The sequence below is a fragment of the Hippocampus zosterae genome, chromosome 19, assembly GCF_025434085.1.
Source record: "Hippocampus zosterae strain Florida chromosome 19, ASM2543408v3, whole genome shotgun sequence".
NCBI classification, from domain to species: Eukaryota; Metazoa; Chordata; class Actinopteri; order Syngnathiformes; family Syngnathidae; genus Hippocampus; species Hippocampus zosterae.
The window spans coordinates 17,501-28,873 of NC_067469.1; the positions used below are offsets into that span (position 1 = coordinate 17,501).

Consider the following 11,373-nt stretch of genomic DNA (forward strand, 5'->3'; position numbering starts at 1 on the left):
GGACAACAATTCATGTTAGGAGCAGGGTAGAATATCAGGTGTTAAGTAGTCTGGAATTGGATGTGAGGGGGTCATCTTTATGGGTTGGGGTTAGGAGGCGAGACAATTAAGATTTTAAGTGGCGAGGGTTAGGCGTTTCATCACTTCTGCTTTTTGGGTTCAAGGGTGGGAGTAGGTGTTAGGGGTCAGCGATTAGGTCAAGAATTCAACAGTAGGGAGTTGTTAGGGGTTTGTGTAAGGTGTGGGGTTAGAATAAGAGGGGCTAGAGTTAGGCCATTGTGCACCTTGGGTGCAATGTTCCTTCTAATTTTTCACGTCTGGGCAAACAGACCCTGAGCACACCGATTGACCACTGTGAGCAACATCAGGTGGTCACGGCTTGAGAAGATCAACTTACAAAAGCAATCAAGATCAATACAAAAGCAATTTCCATCAATGTCTTTTTAATGTAAACAATTTGGCACACTTGGAAGTGAAAAGAAAAAGACAACTCGTATGGATCGTTTGTGAGAGACAACTTTGGCTTTAAGTCCAGTTTTGGCCTGGATGAGGGTCTTGATCTGGAAGAAATGAGAACATTTTGTTTACATAAACATGTTCACAAATAAATTACCTAGTCATCATAGAATTTAATGATTAATGTCCATAAATCATAATGAATGTGACGAGAATAAGCACAACTTGGGAGTACAATTTTACCTTCTTTTTCCACATCTGTCATCCTCACTTCTCCAATGGTTGAACACTTGAGTCTTCGTGTAATTCCATCAGCATTCAAATGACTTCTGCTGAATGTGTCACTTGGGGTGGTACAGCTTCCATTTGTCCATATTTTACATTGGAAAATTTCGTTTGCAGGTTTTGCAGACTGGGTTCACTTGTAAAAGATTACCCAGTTTCACCGCTTATTCCTCAATTTGTTGATTTATGTGCACTGTCCCAATGAAATAAAACCAAATTGCATAAACTGACAGCAGTTAGGCATTAGTGTCACTTAATTCACTGGCAATAAGAAGTTAGGTCTTAATCTGGTTTTAGGATTATAGAGATTGGGTGGTTCGGGGTTGTTAGTTTCGGGTAGGGGGTAATGGTTTAGGTTGGGATTAGCGTTCAGGGTAGGGCAGGGGTATCTAAACTGTCATTAAGAGTCTCCGTTCGGCCCTTTTCCAGTTCTTCCAGGGGCAGCACACAATTCAAATAATCAGGATCGTTTTAATGCTGCTTCAGAGCTGGCTGATGAGCTGATTATCCAAATTAGGTGTGTTGCAGCCAGGAGAGGTGGAAAACAGGCAGGACAGTGGCCCGCCAATGCCCAGAGCACAACATGCCTGGAGTATGGAAGAGTTTTAGTTTTACGATTTTGGGGGGAGGTGGGGGGGGCCCTGCGGTTGAAGCTGGGGTAAGAGGCCAGCATTTTCGGTGATAACGGGTGGGTTAGGGGGATGAGGGTTTGACAATTACAGGGGTAGTCAAGAGGTTAGGGTGGGGGGGGTTAGGTAAATGGGTGAGGGGTTAGGTTTGAGAAGCTCCGAGTCATGGTTGTGGGTTAGGTAGAGGACATTTTGCTTTTAGTGTTAGAATTAGGCATTTTAGGTTAGGCGTTTAGGCAGTTCTGATGAAAGGTCGGGTTTGGAGTAGGGTTTAGGTTCAGACAAGGTGTAGGGCCAGAGTTAGTATTAGGTTAGGGCTGGAGAATCTGGGTTTCAAGTTAGGGATAGGATTAAGAGGATCAGGGTTAAGATTTGATGTTAGGAGTGAGACCCTTAGGTGTTTAGGCAGTTCAGGTTCAGCATTTTGGCGTTTCAGCATTGATGGTGAAGAGGTTACAGGGGATTAGGGTTATGCGAGGTTAGCGTTAACGGTCTGGTTCGGGAGTTGGGATTAAGAGGTAGGATTTAAAATTGGCCTTGGGGGTTTAAAGTGTTAGGGGTTTAGAGTAGGGGATTCAAGAGTTATGGTTTAGGATAGGGGTGAGGGTACAGGGCTAGCGTTTAGAGTTAGAAGGTTCAGGATAGGGCAGGGGTGTCCCAACTTGGTCTGTCTGTTTCTCCAGCTCTGCCGTGAGCAACACACCTTTATTCAAATAACCAGGATCATTCTAATGACTGAGCTGGCTGATGAGCTGATCATCTGAATCAGGTGTGTTACACATGAAAGAGGTGGGAAAAAAGCAGGACATTGGCCCTCCAGGCCCAGACATTCCTGGAGTATGGATGAAGGCTGGTGCTCAGATTTGGGGGTTGCATTGTCAAATTGGGTTAGGATTAAGGGGCTAGCATTTTCTGGGTCAAGGTTTAGGATTACCATAAGTGTAGTTAGGGGGTGTAGGGGAGGGGGTCATGGTTTATAGGTTAGAGTACAAGGACAGGTATTAACATTGAAGGTTGGGGAATTAGGGTTTGTGTGAGGGGATTACGGAGAATGGCAGGGGTGTCCAAACTCGGTCCTCAAGGGACGCTTGTCCTGACCCTTTTCCAACTTTGCCAGGAGCAACACGCCTGATTCAAAAAAATCAGGATCGTTCTAATGCTGCTTCAGAGATTGCTGATGAGCTGATCATCTGAATCAAGTGTGTTGCAGCCAGGAGAGGTGGACAACGGGCCAGACAGTGGACCTCCAGGCCCGGGGCTCTGATGTGGGGGTTGCATTGTCAAAATCGGGTTAGAATTGGGGGCTAGCATTTTGTGGGTCAAGGTTTAGGGTTAATGTTAGTTTAGTTAGGATTCGCGTTTATAGTTAGGTTAAGGGGTGTAGGGATCGTGGTTTAGAGGTTAGAGTACATGGACAGGTGTTGGCATTAGGGAATTAGGGTTTGGGTGAGGTGGATTAGGGTAAAAGGAAGGGGTGTCCAAACTCAGTCCTCAAGGGACGCTTGTCCTGACCCTTTTCCAACTTTGCCAGGAGCAACACGTCTGATTCAAAACAATCAGGATCGTTCTAATGCTGCTTCAGAGATTGCTGATGAGCTGATCATCTGAATCAAGTGTGTTGTAGCCAGGAGAGTTGGACAAAAGGCCGGACAGTGGACCTCCAGGCCCGGGGCTCTGATGTGGGGGCTGCATTGTCAAATCGGGTTAGAATTAGGGGCTAGCATTTTGTGGGTCAAGGTTTGGGGTTAATGTTAGTTTAGTTAGGATTAGAGGGTTAGTGTTTATAGTTAGGTTAAGAGGTGTGGGGATCATTGTTTAGCAGCTACAGTACATGGACAGGTGTTTGCATTAGGGAATTAGGGTTTGAGTGAGGGAGATTAGGGTAAAAGGCAGGGGTCTCCAAACTCAGTCCTCAAGGGATGCTTGTCCTGTTTTCCAACTTCGCCAGGAGCAACACACCCGATTCAAATAATCAGGATCGTTCCAATGCTGCTTCAGAGATGGCTGATGAGCTGATCATCTGAATCAGGTGTGTTGCAGCCGGGAATGGACAACTGGCAGGACAGTGGCCCTCCAGGCCTAGGGCTGGACATGCCTGCAGTATGGATGAGGGTTAGGGTTCAAGTTTAATTTTAGGATTTAGGGGTTGCGGATTTAGAGTCTTACGGATGAATTGGGTTAAGGTACACAATATGTCAGGTTAAGGGGAGAATTAAAGGTTAAGATTTAACATTAGCTTAAGGATTATGGAGGTTAGCGTTCAGGGTAGGTGATTTGAGGGTTTTGGTTAGGAGTGAGGGTACAGGGTTAGGGTTATAGTTTACTGTTAAGGGTTGGTGAGGAGGTTAGCATACCGAGTGTGAAGATTTTATTGGAACAGTGCACATTCATCAACACAAGAATAAACAGCGGAAATGCGCCACATTTCCAAATGCTGGTTTGATGTAGCACACAACACATAAAACACGGACAGTGATGCAATCTGAGCCACTTTTCCCACATACACATTTGAAGCAGTTCTAGATGAAAGAGAAGCGTGTCATTTCAGTGACCAGAGATGTTATGCTGAATATGTGCACATGTTTGCAACAAGCCAAGTTTGAAAGTAAAGACAGTGTCCATTGACTGAAGAAAAAAAAAATTGGTTCACTTCTGTACCTTAAATTTGTTTCATCGACAGTCAGCACTGACGTTCCTCTCCTCATTGACCTCTGCTCCACAAGCCAACCAGCCACACCAGCACAGACCGTCCAACAGCGCTGTCATCTCCACTAAATAGACCAGGCCTGTGAAAAAAAGCTCAATATGTGGACACGTCTGCAACAAGCCAAGTTTGAAAGTAAACAAGAGGTCCGAGTGTCCATTGACCAAAAAAAATTAAAGGTTCACTTCTGTACCTTAAATTTGTTTCGACAGTCAACACCGACGTTCCTCTCTCCTAATCCTCGGCTCCACAACCCATCCAGCCGCACCAGCGCATACCGTCCAACAGCGCCGTCATCTCCACTAAATAGACCAGGCCTGTGAAAAAGCTCATTACCAGGTGCAACGAACAAGCACATGGGCTTGGATTAGAGGATTAAGCGTTAGGTAGTAAACACTTACACCAAACCCCCGTATCCTAAAAGCGTCGACACACCAAACCCAAATCGCCTGTATGACGAATCTAACAGCCTGAATGCGTCATCGCATAACCTTAACACCCGACTATACTCAAACAAAATCCTTGTACCCCGACTCTGAACACCTAACCCTTAATGCCTATACATCTAACCACTGAACCCAAAAATTCTATCTGCCTTACTCCAATTCCTAACCCCAAACTCAAACCTCGAGGGTTAACCCTGAACATTGTGCCCTTACCTGAACCATAAACCCCTAACTGTCAACCCTCCGACTTTATCCCCCAATTCTACCCCTCACCACTTTAACCATACCCCAAATGCTTACTCTAAACTTCAACCGTAACCCTAATTTCCCTTTACCCTGAAACTCAGGGGTGTCCAAACTTGGTCTCAAAGGGCCGCTGTCCTGTCTGCTTTGCATCTCTCCTGGCTGCAACACACCCGATTCAGACGATCAGCTCATCAGGCATCTCTGAAGCAGCATTACAACGATCCTGATTATTTGAATCAGGTGTGTTGCTCTTGGAGGAGCTGGGAAACGGGCAGGACAGCAGCCCTTAAGGACAGAGTTTGGACACCCCTGGGTTTGAGGGTTTAAGGGAAATTAGGATTAAGGCTGAGGTTTAGAGTTAGCACTTGGAATATGGTTAAAGTGGTTAGGAGTAGGATTAGGGGTTAAAAGTTAGAGGGTTGACAGTGTTAAGGGTTTATGGTTGAGGTGACGCAGATAGGCATCTTGAGTTTTATTAGAACGGTGCACACTCATCAACAAGAATAAACAGCAGAAATGCACCATACTTCCAAATGACGACAGTGATGCAATCTGAGCCACTTCTCCCGCATACACGACTGAAGCAGTTCTAGATGACAGGAGAGAATAGTGTCATTTCAGTGATCAAAGTTATGCTCATTATGTGAACACGTCTGCAAAAAGCCAAGTTCCAAAGTAAACAAGACAGTGTCCATTTAACGAAAAAAAAAAGGATTGGTTCACTTCTGTACCTTAAATTCGTTTCATCGACAAGTCAGCACTGGCGTTCCTCTCCTTATCCTAGGCCACACCAGCGTAGACCGTCCAACAGCGCTGTCATCTCCACTAACTGAAAAAAGCTCATGACAGGTGCAAGGAACAAGCGTCTGGGTTTGGAATTGGGTGAGGGGATTAGAGAAAGGGTTTTTGGAGGAGAGGGTTAACCGTTAGGTGTGAGAAAGTCAGCGTTACGGGTTGGCTTGAGCAGGTTTTGGGCTTACCGTTATGATTTAGGCTTAACACCCCTTTTTAACCTCAATCCTACCCTTTACCCCAACCTATAACACCCCAAACGTGTATTCTTTTGGGTTGCAGTGACCAACTGATCACATTTCAGAATGACCTCAAACCCTCTCACCCTTCCTCTAACCTCAACCATAACCCAACTTTAAACACTAAACCCATATCCTTCTAAAAGCGTGGAAACAAACCGTCTGCAAGCCAAACCCGAACAGTCCAAATGCATCATCCCATAAACCCAACACCCGAGTATCCTCAAACAAAATCCTTCAAACCCTTCCCTCTGAATGCTTAATCCTTAACGCCTATACATCCAACCACCTAACCAAAGATGCCTTTCTTCCTCACCCCAATTCTAACCTCCATCTCAACCCTCAAGTGTTAACCCTTAACATGGTGCCTTCACCTCAACCCATAACACTTTCAACCCTCCATCTTTTAATCCCTAATCCTACCCCTCTCCACTTTAACCATATCCCAAATGCTCACTCTAAACTAACCTTCATCCTAATTTCCCTTTACCCTTAAACCAGTGGTGTCCAAACTGTCGTCAAGGGCTGCTGTCCCGGCCGTTTTGCATCTCTCCCGGCTGCAACACACTTGATTCAGATGATCAGCTCATCAGGCATCTCTGAAGCAGCATTACAACGATCCTGATTATTTGAATCAGGCGTGTTGCTCTTGGGGGAGCTGGGAAACGGGCAGGACAGCCGCCCAAGGACAGAGTTCGGACACCCCTGGGTCTGAGGGTGCAAGGGAATTTAGGATTCAGGTTGAGGTTTAGAGTTTGCATTTGGAATATGGTTAAAGTGGTGAGGGGTAGGATTAGGGATTAAAAGATGGGGTTGACAGTGTTAGGGTTTTATGGTTGAGGGCACGATGTTCAGGGTTGGCGCTCGAGGTTTGAGATTGCAGTTAGAAATTAGGGTAAAGCAGATCGGCCTCTTAGGTTAGGTAATTATCTGTATAGGCATTAGAGGTTAGGCCTTCAGAGTAAGGGTTCAAGGGATTTTGTTCAAGAGGATAGGCAGGTGATGGGGTGAGGCGATAATGCATTCGGGATTACAGAACAGTTCACATTAAATCACAAATACAGTTAAGGCGGTGAGAGTTACGCATTTTGGCGTCTGGTAGATGAACAAATACTGCATCTGCAAGACAGAAACGAGCCAGGACCGTTGGTGTGAATTTACCACCCGTATGTACAAAACGAGGTTTTGGGGCAGTTCCCCGACTCACGTCGGTCTGGAAGAGCTGCAGACGCTGCTCTCGGATTTCCAAACTACCGCTTTGTGTCCAGCGTGCATCTTGTCCATCATACCATCAATCAGGACGAACCTGCCCGTCTGACCAACGTCAGCGCTGGGGGAGGTGTAAACATCAGGCTTTGGTTTATTGGTCTCCATTATGAATGTAACTATTATTGATTTGTACGGACTTAATCATGCAGTTACATTCTTAACATTAGCCAGAGAAATATTTTGAAGCGCGGTGCCTGTAATGTACCTGCAGTGGACCACGATGGGCGCGACGGGCGGCTTGAGCGCCTTTGACTTTCTTGGAACTTGAGCATGCCGATGGGAGAGAAGGACACGCCGAAGTTGGGCCAGTTGGTGAAATGGAGCGGCGTGACCACACGCGGCATCATTCGATTGCTACGAGATGGACAAAGTGTTAAGTGAAAATCGTTGCCCAGAAGGAGCCATTCGATGCTTCTGATGTGTTGGACGTAGAACTTGCGTATGGTGTAATCCACCAGCACGTCCGAGTCCTCCACTGCCACGTGCCCGTAGGTCCAGCAGCCCCGATCCAGCCAGTGACAGCAACTGTCACACACGTCCTACATGGCAATGGACATCTTTCATTGTTTCAAATTGCAATTTCAGAGCCCTTGGAAAGTTCATTCTCCACCATCGCTTTGACTATTCCTCCATTTTTCTCTTGCCACTTGCAATGGCAAGGAATTGTAGATTAACTGAAGAAAATTAGGGTGAGACCCGAATTAAATTTGGGGGAGGATTGGGGGGGGTCAGAAGTCCCTTTTATGCCGCCGTTTTTCCCCCCCGTTTCGCTGCATAACAACCACTCACTTCCTTCAGGTGCGCCAGAATAACAACCTCCTGCTCCCAAATCATCCTCCAGAGATCAGCCATCGTGTCCTCTTTGGACCTGGCACAACAAAAATCGTGTTTGTTTCTTGCAAAGTAACTCGAATCGAGTGAACATCAACTTACCTCGTGCTGCTGAGAATTTGTTCTTTATGGTGAAACCCTGTTCAAGGAAAACTTAGAAGAAAATCGCGCAATTATCAATCTACCACTCACGTCAATGTTGAAGGTGGCGTGCGAGTGTTGGGGAGTCTGGCGATTGGGGTTTGGTTTAAGAATAGGGTCAGGGGTTCAGGTTACAGAATTTAGGCGAAGTTAGAGTTCTTCACTGTAAAATGTGAGAGCCCCTTTGGCCCTGCACAGCAAGCAGCGATTGCTGCCCTCTGCTGGTCAAACCTCACCACTGCAATCTGAGAGGAATACAGGTCAGGGGTGTTCGAAGTTGGCGTGGGGTTCGTGTTTGGAGTAGGATTAGTGATTTCGGAGTAGGGTGAGGACTGGATGTGATAAGTCGTTATTTACGTCGAGCTTTCACAACAGCTGCAGCTAAAACAAAGCAGTCTACAGAACAGTGGACATAAATTAGTCATATAGCACGACACGCAAGACATGGAGCGTCGCGCAATCACAACAGCCAAGTCTGCATATGCCTTGTTTAGAGCAGTTATCGATGGAAGAGGAGAAAATTAACATCTCCTTTCACCAATGGATCAGAGACATCATGCTCCAAGTGAGCTTGGCGTCCCACACGTCTGCTACAAGATAAGTTTGAAGTATACAATAAACTGGCATCCTCTCAATGGGAGGAAAAAAAAGATGAGGTTCGAGGTTAGGTGTTGGGGGGGGCTTGAGGGCCACTTTTCTGGCCGTTTTCCGGCTCCGACGGGTGCAACACACCGGATTCAGATGATCAGCTCATCAGCCAGCATTAGAACGATCCTGATCATTTGAATAGACGCGTTGCTCCTGGGAGAGATGGAAAAACAGGCAGGACAGCGGTCCTTGGAGACCAAGTTTGGACACCCATTTCTTGGGGGTGGGGGGGTGAGAGTTGGCGGGAGAATCAGGGTCAGGGGTTTTGATTAGAGTTCGGATTCAGCAGTAAGCGTTAGTCTGTTCGAGTTAGGCATTTTGGCGCCTGGTAGATCAACGAATACTGCATCTACGAGATGCAGAGGAACCAGGACAGTGCGAATTTACCACACCGCGTGTACAAAGAGGTTTTGGGGCTCCGCCCCGACTCACATTCATCTGGAAGAGCTGCGGACACTGCTCTCGGACTTTCCAACAAAGCCAAACATGTCGGCTTTCTGTCCGGCGTGCATCTTCATCAATGCAGCTCCATCAATCACGATGAAGCTGCCCGTCTGCCAAACGCCAGCGCTGGGGGGGGGGCATAAACGTCAGGCTTGTCAACTTTGGTTTATTGCTGTCAGTTGTGAACGCAACTTTCTTGATTCATTATCGGGTTGTACAGAGCTCATCATGTAGTAACATCAGCTACATTAACATTAGCCAGAGAAATATTTTGAAGCGCGATGCCTGTAGTGTACCTGCAGTGAACCGCGATGAGTGCAAAGGGCGGATTGAGCGCCTTTGACTTTCTTGGAACTTGAGCATGCCGATGGAAGAGAAGGGCACGCCGAAGTTGGGCCAGCTGGTGAAATGGAGCAGCGTGACCACACGTGGCATCGCTGGATTGCTACGAGATGAACGTAACAAAGTGTTAGAGTGAAAATCGTTGCCCAGAACACATCAAAGCAACAACAGTTGACATGCCCATTAGCACGTCACCATTGCGTGCGCCCCGCCACGTACTCATGCATTAAAGCTAGCCGTTAGCTCAATTGTTAAACAACCAGGGCGAACACAAATTACACTCTGGCCTTACGTTTGATTGGTACACCACATCACAGCCCGGAACGGAGCCCGCATTGCACAGAAATCAGACTGAAGCAGCATAAACGCATGTAAAAAGTAAATTTAAAAAGTAGACGAGCTATGCTTTCGTTCGACGTCCCCCGAAAACCGCGGAGAACGTGCCGCGATTAGATGACAAGCCAGTAAACCATTCGGCACAGTCCACCATGTGCTCACCCCTCCACGTTAGCCGTTATCTCGACGGCTAAACGGTACTAGGGCGCGCCCCAATTACACTCCCGCGTTAGCGGTTATCTCGACGGCTAAATGCAACTAGGGCGCGCCCCAATTACACTCGTCCTTACGTTTGAAAGTCACCCGGGTGCTTTGATCAGCCCTTTCATCCAATTCCAAAGTTTATGGCGGAGTACGCCGCTTTCTAACGTTTTCTTCGTATTGAAACGCATCAAAGCAACACAATTGTTTGACATACTCACCGGTCACGAAACCATTCGGTGCGACCCGCCACGTGCTCAACCATCCAACGTTAGCCCGAACATTAGCCTTTAGCTCAATGGCAGAACACAAGCACGGCGCTGTCGAATTACCCTCTGGCTTCCGTTTAAACACCACGCCGCAGAACGGAAGAGCCCGTATCGCACATAAATCCAGGCTGAACCAGTAAAAACAAACGAAAAAGCAAGAAACTAGCAGAGGAGAGAGTGCTTACGTCTGACGTCTCGAATGCAGCGGAGCCGCGAGGGTAGTCGGGAAAGTGCACCCGAACGCCCCTTTTAAGTGGGAGGTGGGAGTGGCGAAATTGGAAAGCGCGACTTAATTGTGACGTCACTCGAATCCACCTGCCGTGTCCAAATTCGCAGGCGGGTTCCTCCTTTTTCATTCTTGTTATTGAGATTTCATTTACAAGCATACAATTGTATGTCAAAATAGATAAAATTTGAAACGATGTCCACTGGAGACCGTTCACTCAGGAACTGCCCTCTACAAACACTTTGCTTCTTTTGTGTTCATGTCAGAATAACGCAAGCACGTACGGTCGCGTGAGGCTGGAAGTGACGTCATTGTTGAGTGAGTCATTTTTCTTTTTTTATGTCAAACTATCAAATCACATAAACTAACTTTTATTAAACATGTCAAACTATCAAATCACATAAACTAACTTTTATTAAACATGTCAAACTATCAAATCACATAAACTAACAGAAGTTACTTATATAGACTATAGACTGTGAAAGCACGACAATTTACAAGATTCAAAACGTATATTTCGGTTGATGAATGTCTTGCATGGATTTAGTTCTTCCAAATAACCACAAAACACAGGCAGCATCTTCAGGCCGGGACAGAGAGAGACCGGACCGACCGGTCACCGGGGCAGGCTCTATCCCGGGCTGCTCCCCGGACGCCGGAGGAGGTGGGCAACGGGAGGATGCTTGCGAAGCAAACAGCTCCACCCTCTCCAGGCCACCCCGACAGCACCGGCAGCTCCTTCAGCCAAAGACCGATGCACCCGCGCTGCAAGGAGGAGAGGTGCCGTCGCTCGTTCCTGCCCATTGCTGTCAGGATACTGAAAACCTGGACTCGCCCCCGCTCGCCCGTTCTTAATATGCTTAGATTTA

At 46.9% G+C, this 11,373-nt stretch overlaps 1 protein-coding gene and 2 long non-coding RNA genes across 4 annotated transcripts in view; all 3 read right to left on the reverse strand.

The window, feature by feature from the left end:
* Nucleotides 1-3,055: 3,055 nt before the first annotated feature.
* On the reverse strand, nt 3,056-4,423 carry LOC127591824 (uncharacterized). The gene is made up of 3 exons (XR_007960003.1): nt 4,268-4,423; nt 4,029-4,156; nt 3,056-3,889 (listed from the first exon to the last, which is right to left on the reverse strand). It is a non-coding gene; the product is annotated as an uncharacterized LOC127591824 (long non-coding RNA).
* A 2,792-nt stretch (nt 4,424-7,215) lies between these two features.
* Nucleotides 7,216-8,192, reverse strand: LOC127592072 (receptor-type tyrosine-protein phosphatase alpha-like). The gene is made up of 2 exons (XM_052052490.1): nt 7,856-8,192; nt 7,216-7,605 (listed from the first exon to the last, which is right to left on the reverse strand). The coding sequence occupies exons 1-2, from the start codon at nt 7,916-7,918 to the stop codon at nt 7,216-7,218; spliced, it is 453 nt and encodes a 150-aa protein (XP_051908450.1). The 5' UTR covers nt 7,919-8,192.
* A 1,430-nt stretch (nt 8,193-9,622) lies between these two features.
* The window catches only part of LOC127592543 (uncharacterized), a 30,988-nt gene continuing 29,237 nt past the window's right edge, over nt 9,623-11,373 (reverse strand). For both annotated transcript variants that reach the window (XR_007960144.1, XR_007960142.1), the window contains exons 4-5: nt 10,911-11,310; nt 9,623-10,008 (exon numbers count right to left, since the gene is read on the reverse strand). This is a non-coding gene — a long non-coding RNA (uncharacterized LOC127592543). The remainder of the gene's footprint in view (nt 10,009-10,910; nt 11,311-11,373) is intronic.